This window comes from Leptodactylus fuscus, chromosome 7, assembly GCF_031893055.1.
Source record: "Leptodactylus fuscus isolate aLepFus1 chromosome 7, aLepFus1.hap2, whole genome shotgun sequence".
NCBI lineage: Eukaryota > Metazoa > Chordata > Amphibia > Anura > Leptodactylidae > Leptodactylus > Leptodactylus fuscus.
The window spans coordinates 140,695,082-140,718,174 of NC_134271.1; the positions used below are offsets into that span (position 1 = coordinate 140,695,082).

Genomic DNA, 23,093 nt, shown 5'->3' on the forward strand with positions numbered 1-23,093 from the left:
ATTCGAATAGCGAGTGGTACTCGATCGAGTACGAGTATTTAGAATACCGTTCGGGGGATATTGTCACTCCTTAGGGAGAGACCACCATATAGGTGTGTGGAGACTTGTTAAGCCTTTAGCACTCCACTTTGCAAGGAACTATGGGAAGAATATGCAAATCCGCCTTCCATGATGTAATTAGGAAGACAGTTGCTGCCTCATTGTTGCAAACCAATAGAGGGCGCTCACTGGAATGTGCAAGCCTGTCTTAAGACAGGATTCCAGTGAAATAACCCAATAATGGCTGCTCCCTTTTAGAATTATTTAGAATACCATAGTATTCGATCAAATACCTACTCGATTGAGTACTACTCACTCATCTCTAGTAATATTATGTAGAACTAATGAAATTACTGAGTATTCAGTAAACGTGAAAAATCTAAAGAAAAATATTTAGCAAAAAAATTATTTCAAATAATGTAACTTCTACTTACAAACCATTCGGGAGCACGCAGAGCAAACACTAAGCATGAGGGCACCATCTTGGTTTTCTTGCACAACCTGTGCCATGTGGGGACCTTCTTATATATTTTATACCTCTTATTTATTAATTCCCATTGAAAATTGTTAAATTCCCAGTCTCATTTCACAAATAGGTTTGGAGACCTTTGTGATAATTCATCGTCTATTCTCTGCTGATCGAATCTGTAGGGTAATGTTGTATTTGTATTTTATGTAACACTAGTAGAATACCCGGCGGCTTTGCTCACGGAAAATATGTTAAATCATTAAGTAAAATTTTCAGTGACACCCTGAAATCGACATTTTGAGAGCGTTACAGTAATTTGTTTTTTACACTTTAAATTTTTATTATTTGGGCATTTTACTAATTTGTCGTAACATTGATGTGGGCAACTTTTTTTTTCGTTTCAACATTTTTATTGATTTATATATTCAAAACATATTACGTAGTATAAACTATTACAACTTTTTTAAACTAGTTTTTATCAAAAATAAAAATGTATGCACCTTATACAAAACATTTACACCAGGGGTGTAACTACTGGGATAGCAGCTGCCACAGGGCCCAGGACATTAGGGGGCCCGGTGACAGCAACTACCCCTGCATTTTTTTTTTTAATAGGCCGTTACTGGCTGGAGTTACTCCAGACGGTAACAGGCCCTATTTACTTACCGATCCTGGCAGCGGCACATGCACGTGTGTGATCCATGTGTATGTATGTGTGTGTGCATGCACGTGTGTGGTCTGTGTATATGTACGCGTGTGTGTGTTTATTTGTGTGTGTGCGCACACGTGAGATCCAAGTGTATGTATACGTGTGCACATGCATGTGTTTGGTCCGTGTATATGTATGCGTGTATGTGCGTGTGATTCATGTGTTCCTGAGTGCACGTGTCCATGCCTGCGGTAGTTGTGTATGAGTACACATGTGCTCTGTTCGTCCGTGTGTAGAGTGCATCCATCTGAGTGTCTTTGCATGTGTGTGTGTGGTATTTATGGTCTGGTGTTTGAGTTCTATGTGTGTCTAGAGTGGTCTGGTGTTTGGCATTTGTGTGGTGTTGTGCTTGTGGGTTGGTGTATGTGTGCTGTATGTGTGATGTTTATATGATGTTTGTGTGTTGTGTGTGGTGGTGCGGCCCCTATAGCAGCGACTCTTTGGCGCCCTCACTATAATCCGTCCCTGTCAGTCACAGCTGCTGTTTTCCCCTCAGCACTTTCTCTTTCACTTTTCCCCATTATATGTATAGGGCCTATCTTTGGGGGCACCAATCTCATGACGGGGGGACGCTAGAGAGATGTAACATTAAGTAATGTTAAGTTATGTAAGTATTCTGCTCCTGTGAGTGGAGAGGGGGTGAGCCAAATTTCACCCAAATCAGGCGAGAACTGTGGATTTGTATAGAGCAGACTACTACAGGATTTGAGTTTTATATATAGAATAATGAAATGGAGTAACAATTTGGAACCACAAGTAAGAATATCAACAATGGCAGATTCTAGCTGCTGTAAGTCTGTGTACGATGTCTACAATGCTATAAATATCCAACGATATAAAGTATATAAAGTCCAGATCAATGATAAGTAATTTTTGGTCTTGTCCTAAACCTTTTTCAAGCCCGATCTGAATAGATTATCATATGGTGGTGAGAAACACACAGCTATATGCATTACGTGAATAGATTGAATGACTCTCGGGCATCAAAAACAGATGAATGGTACGGAGCAGATGAAAGCGACATATTGTCCCATAGTATAATTGGTACGGGACAGTAATGAAGGTATGGACTCTTAATAGGTTAGATAACTATATTGTTAGGAATCCCTCTCCTGGTATAAGAGGCAGGCCCGTAAATCCGGCCAATACACGGACTAAGTTTTATGGCTGAAACTTGGTCGTGTGAATACAACCTAAGACTGTCACGGGACAGTTTTATGCTTCTTTTGTTTTTCATCCAATGATCAGAATTGGCTGCCCACCTTGGTTTTAGCCTAAATTTTCAAGACCATGAGCAAAAACAGTTGAGACAACCGTTCATTTTTTGATAAGAGTATAGAATCAATATACTACCTATTCTAAATAGGTGAGGAGTAGGTAGACTGCAAGGATGAGATAAGATGATATAAGATAAGATAATCCTTTAATAGTCCCACCAAGGGCAAATACAGTGTGTTATAGCTGAATGGATAATACAGTAATATATTACAAGTAAGAACACATACAAACTCAGAATAGCAGATAGAAAAGATACTAGGAGTCATAGGAACTAAAAGAAAAGAAGACTTCAGGATCATTTAGTTCTCTGTGCGGAGTGATCTCCACTTGGCCTGATGTTGATAATACAGCCTTACCGTGGTTGGGAGGAAGGACCTCCGATAGCTCCTTCTGACACTTGGGGTGAAGCAGTCGGTCACTGACAGTACTGCCCAGTGCTGTTACAGTCTCATACATGGGGTGGGATTTGTTCGCTCGCATGGAGGTCACCACGGATAGTATCCTTCTGTCACCCACCATCTGTGCTGGGTCCAGGGGCTCCCCAGGACAGAGTTGGCCCCTCTAACCAGCCTGTCAAGTCTATTCATGTGCCTGGTTGGTATGCTATTCTCCCAGCAGACTACTCCTAAGAAGATGGTTGATGCTACCACAGAGTTTACATAAAGGAAGTGCAGTGTGTGAAAGGGGTACAATGTTGGATTAGGGAACTTTACTTAACAAAGGCAAGTTTATTATAATGTAGTCATAATAAAATATCTTCCATTTGTAAATTCCATAATACAATAAGTAGAAACTAGGGTTGAGCGATCAGGATCAGGAAAGATCAGCTCCCGATCGGCAATCAAGCAAACTTCACGATCACGATCAGGGCCGTGATCGGCTGGAAAATGATTATAAATCAGATTTTAAAAACAATCCAGAAATCTCAAGACCGGCTCAACCCTACTTCAAAAACATAAAGTAACTAGGGTTGAGCAATCTGGATCGGGAAAGATCGAATCCTGATCAGCGATCAAGCAAATTTCACGATCGGGATCGTCTGGAAAATAATCGAAAATCGGATTTTAAAAACCATCCAGAAATCTCAAGATCGGTTCAACCCCAGTGGGAACCACCCTCAGAAACAAAGATGTTTATGCAAGTTATTCATGGAGCCTTTGAAGTCCTTGTTCCTCATACTGTAGATGAAGGGGTTCAACATTGGAGTGACAGTGGTGTAGAGAAGAGAAATGATCTTATCGATGTGATGATAATACGTGGAGTGTGGTCTGATATACATGAACATAATGGTCCCATAGTAGAGCGTTACGACAAGGAGGTGTGAGGCACATGTGGAGAACACTTTAAATCTTCTTGTGATAGAATGGATTTTCAAGATCGTGGTTACAATATGGACATACGAAATCACAGTCAAAAAGAAAGAGGACATAACAATGATGGCTGCCGAAATATATATTGTTATCTCATGGACTTTAGTGTCTGTGCAAGACATTAAGAGGAATGGAGGTATCTCACAGAAGTAGTGATTGACATGGTTGGATCCACAGAATGCAAGATTCAAGGTGGGGACCACGAGTATGAAGGAGTTTATAAAGCCAACACCCCATGACATGGCAACGAAACAAATGCAAAGCCCAGTATTCATGATGGATTTATAATACAGTGGCCTACAGATGGCGACAAATCTATCGTAAGCCATGACCGCGAGTAAAAGGCTTTCTGCTGCTCCGAGAACCATATGGACGTACATCTGGGCAGCACATTCGAGGAAGGAGATACTTTTGTCTGTAGACAGGGTGTTCATGAGTATTTTCGGAACTACCGTACATGAGAAACTGATGTCAATAACGGAGAGGTTACAGAGGAAGAAGTACATGGGGGTGTGTAATGATGGGGTCATTTTCACCACATAAATTAGGAGTGTGTTTACAGATAATGTAATTGTATACATGACTAAAAGCGCAAAAAAGTAGACAATCTGGAGATGAGGGTCATCCGACAGGCCAAGTAGGATGAAGTGGGTTGAAGCGGTTTGGTTTATGTGCTCCATTAAAAAAAAAAAAAAAAAAGAAATCAGAGAGATCAGCAAAATGAAAGATATTCAACAGCTCCACCACAGGACATAATATGTATTACAAGTTGACCACTGCTGAAATCAATGACCGATCCATGTAATGCATGGACATGTTGGGTCCTCCAGAAGCTATTTGTAACCAATGGCATGCAAATTCACAAATAGTTTGTTATGTTGTGACCCTGAGTTACAGCCTGTATTATCCCAGACCAGAATATACTGGTTTGCTGGTTATTAATTGAAACAGTCAACGATTTTGACAACGTTTTGGAATCACATGAAGCTTTATACATGTGAATGTAATGGTGCTATATGTAAGTGATTACAAAAGTAGAGTGAAAGGAGAAGTTTAGGGTCGAGAGACTCTAGCAGCCTGTTGGGTGCCTCTAGCTTGGATATAAGGTGAGGTATAGTCGGGGATGGAGTCATACAGGTTTTGTATGGTATTCTGTTGCACACTTCCCAACAAATGTTGAAGCTGGGCCTGTAGATCCTGTAGACTCATAGGTTGCCAAGGCTGGTTCCATTAACGATGGGTGATAAATCTGGTAACCTGGTAGATCAAAGAAGACGTGTTGTCTGGTGGAGACATTCCTGGGAAACCCTTTTGTCTAGGGGTGAGCATTATCCAGCTGAAAAATTCCAGTTGGACACCAGAGAGGCAACTCATACCCTGCACAAAACAATGAGTTCTTAATGACAATCTAATAATGATAATTAATAGAGATGAGCGAACAGTAAAATGTTCGAGATTCGATATTCGTTTCGAGTAGCCCCTCAATATTCGACTAATCGAAACGAATATCGAACCCTATTATAGTCTATGGGGGGATAATGCTCATTTCAGGGGTAGGCAACGTTCGATCAAATTACACTTACCAAGTCCACGAGTGAGGGTCGGGCTGGATCCTCCGAGCAGTCTTCTCCTTGCAGCGTCCCCGCGGCATCTTCCGGCTCTGAATTCACTCTGCCCGCACTACAAGCGGACATGCACAGTCGGCTCTGACCAGGCCCGATGCCTGGCAGAGTGAATGAAGAGCCGGAAGACACCGCGGGGAAGCTGCACGGAGAAGACTTCTAAAGGTAGGAGAAGAACCAGCGTTGATTGGCCGACTGTATAGCATTCGGCCAATATTATTTATATGGCACCAACATATTCAGCAGCACTTTTCAAATCATAGACCTCGTGTACAGAAAAAATAAGACATTACATTGTCCAGATGTTTGGGGATACTTCCAATGCCCGTACTAAACATAGATCGAAGTCAAAGGCAGTGGCTTTGTGCCTGTAGAGTGCCACTACAATGGAGCTTAGCACCACTACCAGGAAAGGATCTTCACAACTTATGGCCTGGCTCAAGGATAGAAAATTCAGCCTCGGGACTATTTTTCTTTTAGCTGTTTTTGAAAAACTCTGTTATACTTGTGAATAGCTTTATGAAGATTTGGTTAAGAACTTACCTAAGGAGTATCAGGAAGGTTTGACAAGATTGGCCCCTCGTAATGCTCATAATGTTGACGTTCTATTAGAAATTTGGTTGAGAATTATTACATGCTTAAAAAAAAATTAAAAATTAAAAAAAAAAATTAATGGTTGAAAGAGTTCTATTTCTTCCTTTCATGTAATTCATACTTTAAAAAGACATCAACATCCCATTGTGTATAGAAGTTGCCACCAAAGATGTAGAGGAGCCGCTGTTCCTTCTCTTTTATATCATTGATTGTCGGTCTCTGGAGTAATCTCTTTCATTATCCTGATATCTCTCCGGCTTTACTGATAATTGCTCTTTCCTTTTAGTTTCATTGTCTTCAAAAGAATAAATAGAAAAATGCAGGAGGAATATTCTACCAATATTAACTACTACTCTAGTGTATATAGAGACCAATGTCTTTTAGAGGACCTGCCACCGCTTCTGGCATATCTGTTTTAGTAAATCTGGTATTGCCCATGAATGGGGTTGAGCTGATCTTGAGATTTCAGGATCGTTTTTAAAATTCAATTTCTGATCATTTTCCATTCGAACCCGATCCCGATTCTAATTCCGATCCCAATACAAGTCAATGGGATTTTTTTCATAATCGAAGATCGGATTTTAAAAATGATCCTATTCACTATACAGCATGGAGTCTAAAAATTGAACGCTTTAATTATTAGACTCCACACTGTGTAGTGATTAAAAAAAAATCCTCTGGCTACTTAGTCCTCACTGGTGTCCACTTACTTGCACAGAAGCGCTGCCACTGGTCCGGTCCCCGCTGTTCTCGCTCCTCTTTTCGCCTCGATGCCCCTGCCTCCCAGGTTAGTGTTACAGACCTAGGAATAAGGCGAGGCTTGTGGCTTAGGAGAGTGTGGGTGGGTATAGGGCAGGCAAATGTGAGTACTCCCCTCCCAGTACCCGCCCACACTCTCCTAAGCCACAAGTCCTTCTTCCTTGGTCCTCAATAACTTTAAAATGGTGCATCTGAACAAGGCAAAAAATTTTGGAAATAATGTGTTTTGGAAAGACAAAACCAAAGCCGAGATGTTTGACCATAATTTAAGAAGGGTGAACCTCTTGATTTTAATTTTGTGAATATTAATGAGGTTTTTCATTTAGGACTGAACTTGTTTGGGGGTCTCTTTAGACCGTAGAACCCCTGGTGGTTCAGAAAATACTCAATCTCCCTCCCTTTGTCCTAATCTCCCTTCTATCATTTGGTCTCACTTCCCAGGTATATTTGTACTTCCTGGATGATGCCAGCAGACTTAAGACACTCTTTAAGCCTGTGATTGGTTCTCATTGGCCAAATGGAATGCTTTCATGTGGATACAATATTACTAAAAGGCATGTTAGGAGACGTGATACAGTAGATGCTTATTTTAAGACAGGGAAGCATGGCATAATAAAAGAAAAAAAAGAAAAGAAATGAAATATGTTAATAACCAACTATAAAAAAAATCAAAAAATATTTCAGCATTTAAAAAAAACTTAGTATTTTTTATTTTTACAATTATTTTGTACATTGTTAGTTTACAATTAAATATATTGAAACATCCCATAGTTTACATTTCAAGATAAATTAGAATCCTTAACTAGGCACATGTGGAAACGTCTGTACATACCTGCACATATACCAAAAAATAAAGGAACACAGACATCAAAGGGTCACTGATGGAAGGGAGAAAAAGTTACAATTAGAGATGAGCAAATTTTTAAAAATTTGATTTGGCCGATTCGCCAAATTTTCTGAATTTATCCAAATTAATTTGCAGTGAATCACGTTAACCCCTTCCTGACTTCTGACCTAATAATTTGCAGCTGCCGGGAAGGACTTTCCACAAGCCCCTATGGAAACATGTGTGTGAACCCTGCTTTGTGGGTATCAGCCGTATTTAACGGCTGAGACTGTCCTCTAACACCCCCTATCAGAGCTGAGCTCCAATCTCTGGTGTTAACCCCTGAGATGCTGCAGGCAAATGTTTTATTATATATTGGGGTCCTGATTGGCCTGGCCACATTTTTGTGGAGTGCCGCTGTTCCTATTTCGCAGCCTGGGGTCTTAAAGTTGATTAAAAATAAAAAAAATACTGATACTCACCTGTCCTGGGTATCTCTTCAACTCTGGAGCTCTTCAGGTCTGTGTCTTAGGTACTGCTCCCCAGATGTCACTGCTGATGCCTGGGATTGGGCCTCAGTGGTCACATGGGGTGCGATGACGTCATTACACTGGCACGCTCCATGTGACTGCTGGGGCCCAATCACAGGCCCCAATAGTGAGGCCTGGTGAGGAGGACCTCAGTCACCGGTTGGAAGAGCTCCAAAGTGGATGCTGAGCCCAGAACAGGAGAGTATCAATATTTTTTTTTAATTTTTACTCTTCTCCCGTGGTCTGGAATCTAATGAAAAGGGGTCCAGCGATTGCCAGGGCCATCTCCATTAGCAGCATGTATAGTGGTTGGGGAACCAGGCTTTCCCTGACCGGTAGCATGGTAGCATGGCAGAACCCCTTGGATGTCGCGGGATGTTTATGACAAATCTAATTTGACCTAAACTAGTTTTTAATTAATCAGATTGTCATTATGATAGGGGGCAGCCAGTTATGATGGACTATAGGTTTTAGGTCACTGATGTCTTGGTGATGAGTCATCATAAATTTATAGGTAGAGATGAGCAAATCAATTAAGATAGAACCAGTTTTCACAGAATTTTCAAAAAGTTGTGGGTTTGATGTTTGGAGTTTGCCACCCACAAAAAAATCTATCATACTATCGAATCTCCTCAGATCCAAGAATATAAGAAGCAAAGGCACTGGGAAATTGAGCAAAAATAAACTATTATACTCCCCTCTCCTGGGCATCCTGGTGGTATCAAGCAATCCTCCAGTATCTTCTTCTGGCCTCAGTCTGATGTCATTGGGACTGTTTTAGGACATCAGTGGTGACCACAGTGTATGTGACATCATCCAGAGGCTGGAAGATGTCTGAAGAGGAGGCCAGGGGACTGCTACATGCCACAAGGGTAACTAGGAGAGCTAAATCAAGGTGAATTTAATGGTTTGGTATTTTTCCTCACCTCCTTTGAACCTCCACTTATATACTTTGGGATCTAAGGATACTCCATAGAATAATGAAAACACTCTCAGTTTTTGCTGAACAAGTACTGCTTAAAGGGGTCCTATCATTAAAACTCATTTTTTTTCTGCCTGCTATGTAGAAATAGCCTTAAGAAAGGCTACTTGTTTCCTATCTTTAGATGTCTTCTCCGCGCCACTGTTCAGTATATAATCTGGTTTCATCAGTATGCAAATGAGTTCTCTCGCAGCAATGGGGGCGTCCCCAATTTTGCGAGAGAACTCTCCAGCGCCACCTCCATCTTCTTTGGGAATGGGTCCTGTTTGAGTCTTCCTCCAGTAGTGGCTTCAAACTTTTAGGCCTAGGGCAAAGCCAACTACGCACGCTCGTCGGCTACAAGAAAATGGCCACTTACACAGTATTGTTAGTGGCCATTTTATTGTGCCTGGCAGGCATGCGCAGTCAGCTGCCCGAGGCCTAGAAGTTTGAAGCCACCTTCGGAAGAAGATGCGAACAGGACCCATTCCTGAAGAAGATGGAGGTGGCGCTGGAAAGTTCTCTCGCAGCATTGTGGATGCCCCCAGTGCTGTTTAAGCACAAAGTACCGCCCCCAGGGCTGCGAGAGAACTCATTTGCATACCGACTAAAACTGGATTATATACCAAATGGCGGCGCGGAGAAGACCTCTAAAGGTAGGAGAAGAATAGCCTTTCTTAAGGCTATTCCAACGTGGTAGGCAGAAAAAAAAATTGAGTTTTAATGATAGGATCCCTTTAATCTCATGAATAGTCATTGAAATCATAAGGATCGGCACTCGTTAAAAAGACTGTATGAAAGGTTTAGACTTCTCAAAGTCATAGTCACATTTTTTTACGATGACCAAAATATAAAAGGTTTTGTAACGTGACCTGTTTATTTAGATTTTTTATGGAGCCTTTGAAGTCCTTGTTTCTCATACTATAGATGAACGGGTTCAACATTGGAGTCACCGCAGTATATAGAAGAGAAACAATCTTGTCTGTGTTTTGATAGTACATGGAGTAGGGTCGCAGATATATGAACATGATGGTCCCATAGTAGAGGGTCACAACAGTGAGGTGGGAGGCACATGTGGAGAAGACCTTATAACTTTCTGTCAGTGAATGGATTTTTAATATGGTGGTCATGATATGGATATACGAAATTAGAATAAAAAAGAAGAGACACATCACAATTGTCCCTGCCGAGATATATAACAATGCCTCATTGAGTCGAGTGTCGGCACATGCTATATGGAGAAGAGGAGGTATCTCGCAGAAGAAATGGTTGATATGATTCGCTCCACAAAATGGAAGCTTCAAGGTTGGGAGGACAAGTATTAAGGAATTTATAAAACCAATGCTCCATGACATGACCACTAGGCAAACGCAAAACTTATAAGTCATGATGGTCGTATAATGCAATGGCTTACAGATGGCCACAAATCGATCATAGGCCATGACAGCAAGTAGCATGCTTTCTGTAGCACCAAGGACCAAATGGATGTACATCTGGATGGCACATTCGAAAAAGGAGATACTTTTGTCAGTCGACAGGGTGTCCACCAGGACTTTTGGGACTATCGTACATGAGAAGCTAATGTCGATAACAGAGAGGTTGCTGAGGAAGAAGTACATGGGGGTGTGCAGTGATGGAGTCATGATCACCACGAAGATAAGGAGAATATTTCCTAGTACGGTGACCATATACATCAGCGAAAATGCAAAGAAACAGATAAACTGGTGGAGAGGGACATCCGATAAGCCAAGAAGGATGAAGTGAGATGGAGATGTTTGATTTGCGCGTTCCATTAATATTAGCCGATTCCTGGTAAAAGAATATAATGGACGGTTAAATATTTTTCATAGTTTTTTAGCTATTTTTGTTTTTCTCCTCCTACTGGTTTAGACAATAGAACAATAATACATTTCATACTTACACATACATTCAGAATTTAGATATTGTATCAGTTATCCAATTATGAGAAATGTATTTATGAAAATTTACAAAATACAAAACCAATTTTATAGGTCATCTCAGTGTTACACTGGCCCATCAAGACATGGACTACAAAGGGTCACCGGAGGAAGGAGCGCCATGGTATCTGGCTCAGAACAAGCAGGCTAGTCTTAGCTCCGCACACACATAAATAATCTTTGTGAGGGGCCACACTGTGGCTCAGTGATTAGCACTGCAGCCTTGCAGCACTGAAGTCCTTGGTTCGGTTCCTGTCAAGGGCAAAAAACCATCTGCAAGGAATTTGTATGTTCTCCCTATGTTTGCATGGATTTCCATCCCATACCTCAAAGACATACTGATAGGGAAAAATGTACATTGTGAGCTCTATGTGGGGCGCACACTCTACAAAAAAGAAAAAAATTAAATAAGCTTTGGGCATCCATGATCCTGATGGTAAAATACTTCAAAAACTCTCTACACAGATGAAGCCATCTTCAACTTGAATCTGATAACTTGCTGTAGAATCAAAAAATGTTGAATGCAATGGAGAAACATTGAGAGGCTGAGGCTGACTCTTGCTGAAAAATATTTTTTTTTTTTCTTGCAGATTTTACTGCAGTTTTTTGAACCAGAGCCAGTTGATTTGTCAGAAGAGAGAAATATTATGGCTAGGGATGAGCGATCGAGATAAGCTGGAAAATGATTGGAAATTGGATTTTAAAATCGGTCCTGAAATCTCAAGATTAGCTCAACCGTAATTATGGATTCCTTTTTCCATTTCTTACTTCAAAATTTTCTGTTTCCCTTAAGCCACCCCTGGTTTTGGCTCAATAAAAAAAAAAAAAAAAAAAAATCACAAAAAAAGCAGCTTTTGCACAACATATGGCCAAAGTGAATAGCAGCTGTTAACTAGACACATTGAAAGTCATGTTAAACCTGACTACATCAGTAGTATTCATTGTTATTAACAATATGGGGGTTTGGATCATATCAGAATTTAGAATATATTACCCAACATTTTTTATACTATAGAAGGGTATAGCATAATAAATTAATTTAAAAACCTATGTCACTACATAAAAAGTGAATAATAATTGCAGAGGTGATAGAAATTCAAGTCAAATGGGCAGCAGGGTGGCTCAGTGGTTAGCCTTTCAGTGCTGGAGTCCTGGGTTTGAATCCTGCCAAGAACATCTACAAGGAGTTTGTATGTCCTCCCTGTGTTTGTATGAGTTTCTGCCTACACTCCAAAGACATACTGATAGGAGAAAAAAAAAAAATAAATAAAAATAAAATGTTTTAAACAGATGCCAATACTAATCATAGTTGTAGCAGTAACAAGAATTGTAAAACTAAATAATTTTCTTTTAAGACTGTAAAATATTTTTTTGTAAATATTTAAAAAATTGGTTAAAATTTTTCTTTACAGCACAAACTATAAAATCTTTCTAAAATTACAGGTATAGCAAAATGTTACTGACATTAACCCTTTAACAATAATGTGGTACAGAATGATGACGTGATGATAAAAAAAATAGCTGTTAAGAATATTCAATATTTTACTAAATGTAGCATACTTTGGTAAAAAAAAAATGTTATTTATGGAACAAAATATAGAATGTTTTTAAAATTACAAAATCCATTTTTAAAAAATATTTTTAAAAAAGTGGATACAAAATGATGATGATAATAATAATAATAATAATAATAATAATAATAATAATAATATTTGTAGTATTAACAAATATTCTAATAAGATTGAATCATATTTTCCCAATGATTGTGTAAAATAAGTTTTTACCATATAAAATATAAAATTTTGAAAATTTAAAATACAGTTTTCAAAAATAAAATTGACAAAAAATTCATGTACAGATGTAGGTTAGGTTTTTCTAACCTTTGACGCACTAACAACGCTCTGATATCTTTTCAATGGCTTTTATTGTGTTCTCCGATAAGGTGTCACGCTGCAGTGGGATGTCACTACCAATTACACATTGCTACATCTGTATACGCTCTATAGTGTGTTACATATTATTACCTTTCATTTCATTCGCACTTCTGTGTCGGAATATTTTGAAAACCAGAATAATAGTGTCAGTCTGTTTATGTGCTATATAACTAGTGCCTTGGTCCCTGGGGGGAGGCGGCTTACTCTATGTAATGACTTAATTAGTCAATCTAGTAGCTATGTTATAATTACTGATAATTACTGATTCCCAGTGGCTCCTGGGTACTATTATTGTTTATTATACGGTATAGGCTTACAATATATCACCTGTATTTTTGATACGTACTTAATTATTTGCATTGATACTTACCTGAGATATTATAGAGGGCTCTAGCACTTCCGGATCCCATAAATAGTCCAAAGTCATTAAATCATGATCAGAATGTCCAACACCAACTAGAGATGGGACAACTTCATGAGATATATTTCATAAATATTCGCGAGGTTTGGCCTCTGCTTCGTGTCGTACCAAAGTTGTTCAGATACAACCAGAAGTGCCATTATTATACACTGGGGTATCATTAGACCCCAAGTATAATAGATAGAGGGACAGTGGTGGAGAAAAACAGCAAATACCAATAATCAACTTCCTAGGGATTTCTTCAAAACAGTCAAGATGGGGGGAATTTTTTACTGATTGTTAGGATTGTGCAGTAACTGCGGCCATGATCTGGGCATCGCTGTCTGTTCCTCTGCACAGTCCAGGGTTGCAAGGGTTAATCTGCCTTGCAGAAGCCGGGCGTGGTCGACTGGGTGATCGACATAGGAGTCGACCAATAGACGCTCGGATTGGGCAGCTGGGCTATTTGCTGGTGACCGCCCCTTGCCTATATAAGGGGGCTGGTCTGGACGCCCGGTGCTCTATGATCTCATTACAAACCTGAATTGATGTGTGTGTGTGTGCTTGGGTTCCTGCCTGGAATACTATTAGTTTGCCCTAGCTAGTAAATTACCCCTGAGGTAGCAATGCCACTGTTAGGCAGCATGCTGCCTTGTATGTGTGGTAAAAGTCTGTAGGGTCAGCTAGCAATACTTCCCAGACAGGGTGACTGGGAGTGGGCTTGGCAGTAGTTGCCTGGGTGGTTGGGTGGAACAACTACACACAGGGTTTACTTGGTCTCTGGCTAGTCCTGGAGTTCAGGCTAGCCAGTTTGTGTATTTGTGCGGCTGCTCTGACTGCACAGGTCTCTGTGAATGTTAACAGAGCAAACCTGGTCCTTTAATTTGGCTAGCAGTGACAGGAACTGTTAGTCAGTGTTCACACCAGGTTGGTTGCAGTTAGTGGCCCAGAGGGCTCCGTAGGGTTTTTAATAGTTTTTTTTAATAAACCCTGCTGACCATAACACTGATTTATTTGAGGTCCAACTGTCTGATATCCCACAAGCTATTCTATTCATTCCAAGTGTTCATTACATCCCTCAACCCAAAATCATTGACATCTGCCACCTCAAGGGATGTTATTTCTTGCTTTGATTTCTATTATTCCTGGAAAATTTGTCCGAGAGACTTATAGACATCTCAGTCTTTGCCAAATTGACTGTGGCAACTTTAGCCAGATGGTGGAAGTTTCAGGCGTCAACAAGGATTAACATGAGTCAAGAAGGAGTCAACATGATTATGAACAGGCCTTAAGGAAAGTTAAAGGGGTTGGCCACTTTCAGACCAATATTGACAAACAAATGTACAATAAAAAGATATACAATATTCCAATATACTTTCTGTATCAATTCTTCACAGTTTTCTAGATCTCTGCTCGCTGTTATTCATTCTGTTACTTCTAGAGGATAAAACTCTGACCATGGTCATGTGATTTACGGCCCATGGTCATGTGATTTACGGTCCATGGTCATGTGATGAGCACACAGGTGCCACTCGTTATAGTCACAGCACAGTAATCAGACATCTGCCTGGTAATCAGCTGTGCACCTGTGTGCTCATCACATGACCATGGACCGTAAATCACATGACCATGGGCCGTAAATCACATGACCATGGTCAGAGTTTTATCCTCTAGAAGTAACAGAATGAATGACAGCAAGCCGAAATCTAGAAAACCCTGAGGAATTGATACAGAAAGTATATTGGAAAATTGTATATCTTTTTATTGTACATTTGTTTGTCAATACTGGTCTGAAAGTGGCCAACCCCTTTAAGCTCGGGTTCAGACAGGGTTTTTTTGACCGGATTTAGAGGCGGAAGTTGCCTCAGAATCCCATCCAATAAACGGGTAGCCGCGAAAGGATGCTGGTGCAGTGCATACAGTGCACCGACACCCAGTCGCAGTATTCCACTCCGGATTAGGCCCAAACGGGCCTAGTCAGGAGGGAGTCATGCTGCGATTTCGCCTCAAAAAAGGATATGTCGCTTTTTTTGTTACGCGAGTGGGAACAAACTGCAGAAGGAAAAAGGAACCCATTGTATTCAATGGGAGGCGGTTTTTTGAGCCAGATTCTAACGCGGATTCTGTGTCAAAATTTGGCCCAAAAAACACTGTGTGAACCTGGCTTAATGGTGACATTACTAAGACCTGGTAAACTCAATGACTTGGGACCCATTTTCTAATTGATTGTAATTCTCAAATTGTACTCAATAATGACTGAATGCTTAGAAATGATCCTACCATCCCTGGCCCATCAAGACCAGATAGATTTTGTTACAGGCCATCTGTCCTCTGTTGGTACCCGCAGATTTGTCAATTTGCACACAGATTTTTTAACATAGAAACTAGGACTCAATAAAAGTTAAGTTTTATTTTACACAAATACCTGATAGCAGTGCTGGATTTCCTTCAAATTTGCTTTCATTTGACTTCATCTCAGCCAAGAGAGATTTCCTGGCACCGGTCTAGAGGTTCCACGATTCACGGCAACCATCAAACGGACAGAGTGAGTGCACAAGGTTTTTTACTTATTTTGAATTGCATGTCACTTCGGATGAGGGCTGTAGCTATCTTTCTAGTTTTAGGTATTTTCTATGTTTGGAATCTAGGGACAGGACAAAGTAGTATAATGGTGATGTGCTCACGCCCTTCGGCAATGGTATTCACATCTGATGTCTAGACCCTGTAGGATCACTAACTGCACAAGCTAGGTTGTCCCCTGTCTCCCCTGATTTTTACCTTAGTGATGGAACCTCTGGCTGTGGCAATCAGATCATTTATGAACATTAATGGCATCCAAAGAATCCGTCTCTTCTCAGAAAACGTAATTTTCACTCTTAATGATTAGAGATGAGCGAACACTAAAATATCCGAGGTTCGAAATCCGATTCGAACAGCCGCACATTGTTCAGCTGTTCGAACAGATTTCGAACCCCATTATAGTCTATGGGGGGAAATGCTCGTTTCAGGGGTAGGCAACATTCGATAAAATTATACTTACCAAGTCCACGAGTGACGGTCAGGCTGGATTCCCCTTGAAGTCTTCTCCCGGCGCAGCGTCCCCGCGGCGTCTTCTGGCTGGAATTCACTCTGCCTAGGCATCGGGGCCTAGGAAGAGCCGACTGCGCATGCGTGGTCGGCTCTGCCCAACCCGACACCTGAGCAGAGCTGATTGCGCATGCGAGGGCATGCCCGCGCATGCGCAGTCAGCTCTGCCTAGGCCGGATGCTTAGGGAGAGTGAATTCCAGCCGGAAGACGCTGCAGGGACGCTGCACGGAGAAGACTTCTAAAGGTAAGAGAAGAACCAGTGTTGATTGGCAATGTATAACATTCTGCCAATCAATGCTGGTTCTGCATCGAACCTTAAACTTCGAACAGCCAGTAGTGTTCGATCGAGTACGAGTATTTCGAATACCGTAGTATTCAATCGAACACCTACTCGATCGAACACTACTCGCTCATCTCTATTAATGATCCCTTACATAGTCTCTTTGCTACAATAAAATGGTTGGATCCTTTTTGAATGAGTGGCATTTATTTTTTAGGGTAATGCCAATATTCTATTATTCAGTTCTGGGCTTTGTGGTAGATATCTTCAACAGTGTGTTTGGATACAAAAACAATCTAAAGCAGCAAATATTCTGTAGCTCCCAGCCAATAAAGGCGGTTTAGGTCTCTTACAAGTGTCATACTATTATTATGCGGCTATATTAGACCAAACTACACATTGGAATTAACCAATAAATGTAAAACACAGATAGATATAAGAAATATCTAATAAACTCACACTTGAAGCTCAATATGGTGAATTGGGCATTCCATACCCTTAAAGGGGTTGGCCACTTTATAACTAACAGTCTGTAATGTGTAGCCCAAAGATAAATAATGAACTTTCTCATAGACATTAATTTTCAATTCTACACCTGTCCCTTTATTTTTGAAGCCACGCCCCCACTTCCCTGGCTCCGCCTGCTCTCTGACACTCCTCCTCTGACCACTGAGCTGGTGACATGGAGGGGCATCATGTGACCCAGATTGACAATGTCACGTGTCTGTGCCTGCCCTGCTCTTCTGCCTGGTCTTTCATTACTCAGCAAGGACCTTATGATGTCACAGTCACGACTCTAGTCTTGTTACTGGGTAGGCGTGTCTGTGATTGCAAGAAGGTCCTTGAACATGTACTGTATAAAAGTTGTATCCCATTGCAGTGGAGGAACATGCAGAGATGTGAGGTGCCTGGTGTATTGTGGGGATGTGAAAGATGTGGGCTGCACTGTGTAGTGTGGGTGAGATGTAGGTGCATGGTGTGGAGGGGAGGACAAATCTGGGGGAGAGATCTGGGCTGCATTGTGTAGTGGGGCAGATCTCAGGTGCATGGTGTACTATGGGGTAAGAGTTGTAAGGTGCATGTTGTAGTGTGGAGGTGGAGAGATGTGGGGTGCATTGTCTAATGGGGAGAGATATGGGGTGTACTGTGGAGGGGCAGATTTGGGGTGCATTGGGTAGTGTACTGTGGGGGGGGGGGGTAAAGATCTTGAGTGCATGGTGTACTATGGGGTAAGAGTTGTCGGGTGCGTGTTGTAGTGTGGAGGTGGAGAGATTGTATAATGTGGGGTGTAGTGTGTACTGTGGGGAGAGAGATGTGGGGTGCATGGTGTACTGTGGGGAGAGAGATGTGGGGCGCATGGTGTACTATGGAGGAGAGATGTGGGGTGCATACGGTAGTAGAGAGGCACATGGAGAGCTGGGGGGTGGTTGTGTGTGCTCCTTGCACTGAAGATACATTCAGGAAGGGGGGGCTTGGCGATGCACAAGAGGCTCATGAAGAATGGAGGAATCTTTCATATCTGTGTTAGGGCTAGTTCACACGGGGACATGGAGGCGGATTTTGACAGCGGAATCCACATCATAATCCGCCTCCATACAATGATAGTCTATGTAGAGGCTTTTTTTTTTTTTTTCACTAGCGTTTTTTTTACCCTAGACGAAAAAAGAAGCTACATAATCTTTCTTCAGGCTTGTTTTTACCTTGCGGTTTTTTGCATACAAATGCGTCGCGTTTTTTTTCTACAAAAAAACGTGCGATAAAAACGCAACGCGGTTTTTGCGGCCCGTTCTCTTTTAAGGGATGGGAAAACTTCCTGGCCTTGTTGGAAGCAGTTTTTATAAAAAATAAAGCTCCACAAAAACAGACCAAGGTCCAAAAAAACGCTTCCTAATTAGGAAGCGTTTTTTTTCCGGGGCCAAAATAAGCCACACGTAATTTACGTGTGAACTAAGCCTTAGGTTTCCATGAGAGGCAAACATTGGGCTTCGGCCATAAAAGACACATGGGGAGTTGTGTGAAACTTGTTTGGAGTGTTCTGGGCTGTGAAGTGCTTATTAACACTATGGGGGTGCACTAGAGAGATGTAGAATGCTTGTCTGGGGGTGCACAGGAAATATATGGCTATTGGTGAAATAACTGCTAGCAGTGCGGGGGTAGACATACAGGGGCTATCTGCGACAAGTTATCCCCTCCTCTGTGGGTATCTTGCAAGGGGGGTCATAAGAATTTGAACTTTTCTCTGGAATTTGGACTGGTGAGGACCTGGGTGTGTGTGTATATATATATATATATATATATATATATATATATATATATATATATACAGTCACTGGTGAGGACCTGGTCCTTCTGGGATTTGGCCATTTCACTGTGAGCTGGCTAAATACTACTTCAGTTCAGATCCTGACCACTAGGGGGGGAATAGGTCCTGACCAGTAATGGGAATTAGATCACACTGAGGTGGCTAATACTATAAGTGATAAGGACCAGGTCCTTACTGAGTATAGGATTTAGTCACAACCCTATTGTAATCAATGGTGTCCAGTGGCATTTTATTGATTAGTCCATTTGAATTTAGCGCTAAAAAAGGTGTTTTGGGGCTCCTTTCATATTGGATGAATCATAGCGGCCCTCAGCGGCTATTAGTTGTGCAGGACCCCTAGGATTCGTATTTTTCAGACTATAAGACGCACCCAGGTTTTAGAGGAGGAAAATAGGGAAAAAAAATTTTGAAGCAAAAACTGGTAAAATATTGAATATATGGGAGTTGTAGTTTTGCAACAGCTGCAAGGCCACATTGACAGGTGACCCTGCAGCTGTACGGGGACGCATAGAGTGTTTTTTTTTGCGGGGCCAGAAGTACTTTTTAGTTATACCATTTTGGGGAATGTCTATTGCTTAGATCACCTTTTATTGAAAAAAAAAAAACCGGTGGTTTATTATATATGATTTTCTACTTTTATATATATATATTCTAGGGACAGGAGGTGATTTATAACTTTTATTTATTTCATATTTTTATTATATATTTTTAAAGCTTTTTTTTTTTTTTTTAAACTATTTTATTCCCCCCCCCGGGGCTTGAACCTGCGGTCACTTGATTGCAAGTCCCATAGACGGCAATACAACTGTATTGCCGTCTATGGGACATTCTGTGTATTAGTATTACGGCTGGTCATAGACCCAGCCGCAATAGTAATATATAGCAGTGACAGGCCCGGGAGCCTCATTAGGCTCCCGGCTGTCACCCGAACAGGTCGGCTCCTGCGATATCGCCGCGCAGGAGCCGGCCTGCAACTTTACAGGTACGGGGCCGGTGGGGACCGGCCCCGGGGGAGAAGAGGCCGCTGATACAGACTGCAGACCCGGCATCCGCTGTACTAGAGAGGCGGATGCCGGGGAGAGATTGACGCCGGGGCCTGAGACATCGCTGCCCTGCATGAAGCCAGCGGCGGGGGGACGGAGGAGTTGCTGCTGGCTTCATGCAGGGCAGAGGAGCGCAGCGATGTCGCAGGCCCCGGCACCTGTAATGGCGTCTATCACTTGCCGGCTTCCGCCTCTCTATTACAGCGGATGCCAGGCGCCACATTCGGCCTATAAGACGCACCCTTCTTTTCTCCCCAAATTTGGGGGAAAAAAAGTGCGTCTTATAGTCCGAAAAATACGGTATTTGATCCCTTTGGCAAACAACACTTAATAGTTGGAGGCAAAACCCTTGTTGGTGCACACAACATTCAGACGTTGTTTGTAGTTGCTGATGAGGTTTGCGCACGTGTCAGGAATTTTAGTCCGCTCCTCTTTGCAGATCATCTCTAAATCATTAAGATTTTGAGGCTGTCGCTTGGCAACTTGGAGCTTCAGCTCCCTCCACAAGTTTTCTATGGGATTAAGGTCTGGAGACTGGCTAGGCCAATCCATGAACTTAATTTGCATCTTTTTAAGCCACTCCTTTGCTATCTTGGCTGTATGTTTTGGGTTATTTTCTTTCTGGAAGACCCAGCCATGACCCATTTTTAATATCCTGGCGGAGGGAAGGAGGTTGTCACTCAGGATTTTACGGTACATGGCTCCATCCATTCTCCCATTGATGTGGTGAAGTAGTCCAGTGCCCTTAGGGGAGAAACACCCCCAAAACACAAACTTTCCCCCTCCATTCTTGACTGTAGTGACGGTGTTCTATGGGTCATAGGCAGCATTTCTCTTCCTCTGAACGCAGTGAGTTGAGTTAATGCCAAAAAGCTCAATTGTTGTCTCCTATGACTACAGCACCGTGTCCCAATCACTCACATCGGTCAGATGAGACAAAAATGGAACTTGGAAAACAGTAATAAAGAATGTAAGAAAACAATTATGGAACTGATCATATTTTGTATTCTCTGCCCCCCCCCCCCCCCAAAAAAAAAAGCTAATCAATAATAAATGTATGCACCAAAATTGTTCCAAATTCATCTTGTTCCATAAAAAACAAGTACTCATATACCTAAATAGCTAATTTCTCTAGTATTGGCGACATTAATGATTTTGTGTCCTTTCATTCTACCCTTTCCCACCGATTTTTTCAATATCAATCATATATGTGGCCTAACCAACCAGAACAACTACATATATATATATATATATATATATATATATATATATATATATATATATATATATGACCCAATATTGACCCAACTCCAATATCTTCACCAATGGGAAAGTATAACCAATCAGTTATAGACCTTAGAACACATTGTTCTTTTTATGGCTTTTTTGACATCCTTATTCCTTATGCTGTAGATGATGGGATTCAACATTGGAGTGACCACTGTGTAGAGGATAGTTACTACCCTGTCCTGTTCAGGAGAATATGAATATGGTGGACGTAAATGCATGAACATGATGGCTCCATAGTAAAGAGAAACCACGGTGAGATGAGAGGCACATGTGGAGAAGGCTTTTTGTCGTTCTTTGGTAGAACGGATCTTTAGTATAGTCAGGGTGATATAAAAATAAGACAAGAGAATCAGCAGGAAAGAACCAAGGACTATTAACCCAACTGAAATGTACTTGGCTAACTCATTGTACCAAGTATCTCTACAGGAGAGATGGAAGAGAGGGGGCATTTCACAGAAAAAATGGCTGATACGGTTGGACTTGCAAAAAGGTAGTTGAAAGGTAAAAAACGTGAGTAGGAATGAGTTGAAGAAGCTCGCAATCCAACAACCACCGACGAGATACAAACAGAACTTTTTGTCCATAATAGTGTTATATCGCAATGGCCTACAGATAGCGATATACCTATCGTAGGACATGACGGCCAATAGCAAACATTCTGAACCTCCCAAAGCAAGATGAAAATATAACTGAGCTGTGCACCCAAAGAAGGAAATGCTCTTGTCCTTTGACAAAGTATTTACAAGAATTTTGGGAACAACGGTTGAGGAAAAGCAAATATCAATGACGGCCAAGTTGGTCAAAAGGAAGTACATCGGGGTCTGAAGTCTGATATTAAACTGAACCACAATAATCAATAGAAAGTTCCCCGAGAATGTCACCATGTACATGAAGAAAAAGAGCAAAGACAGAACAACCTGAAGATCAGGGGCATTAGAGAGTCCGAGAAGAATGAAACTTGTCATAACAGTTTGGGTTGAATTTTCCATTTACGAGTTTCCAAATCGTGGTTGTTAATTCTTTTTCATTATAAAATGTTGGCTTCTAAGTGTTTCTTATACTTCATAAAGACCAAATTCCACATGCGCTTTAGTCACCTTGTAGTTTTTTGGAATTCACAGTTGTTCCATGTTTACCAAAAAACCTCACATACAAAAATGTAGTCTGGTTAATCTACTTTTCCATAAAACATAGAATATATTGTAATGACTAAACAATTCAATATATGTGGCTGTTTATGTGAAAAGGGCCCACATTGTCGATATGGAGTTCTTGGTATCATTGTAACGGTTATGGTGTAACATTGTCCGAATTCTTAAAAGTCTCAACAAATTTGTAAACTTGACATATTTTTAAATAAAATTTTTGCATAAAACAAAATTGTGATTTTTTTACCCAAATATGTTTTGGACTATTTTCTCTATAATTAGTATCGACGATCTGGGCCCTTTTCACGTAAACAGCCACATATTACTATCTAATATGACATATTTTTAGATTTACATAGACAAGAGGAAACCTGGTCCTGGTGGTCATGTAACTGATCATGTAATTGTTGGGATTCTGGTGGCTGGAGATACTTGATAGAAGGGTCAACTAAACCAAGAATAGATCAAGATT

The 23,093-nt window shown here is 41.1% G+C and overlaps 2 protein-coding genes across 2 annotated transcripts; both read right to left on the bottom strand.

The window, feature by feature from the left end:
• Positions 1-9,981: 9,981 nt before the first annotated feature.
• LOC142213408 (olfactory receptor 1f45-like) lies at positions 9,982-10,950 on the bottom strand. The gene has a single exon (XM_075281723.1). The coding sequence runs from the start codon at positions 10,948-10,950 to the stop codon at positions 9,982-9,984; it is 969 nt and encodes a 322-aa protein (XP_075137824.1).
• A 10,576-nt stretch (positions 10,951-21,526) lies between these two features.
• LOC142213032 (olfactory receptor 5V1-like) lies at positions 21,527-22,462 on the bottom strand. The gene has a single exon (XM_075281176.1). It carries the CDS (start codon positions 22,460-22,462, stop codon positions 21,527-21,529), a length of 936 nt encoding a protein of 311 aa, XP_075137277.1.
• Between the last annotated feature and the right edge of the window lie 631 nt (positions 22,463-23,093).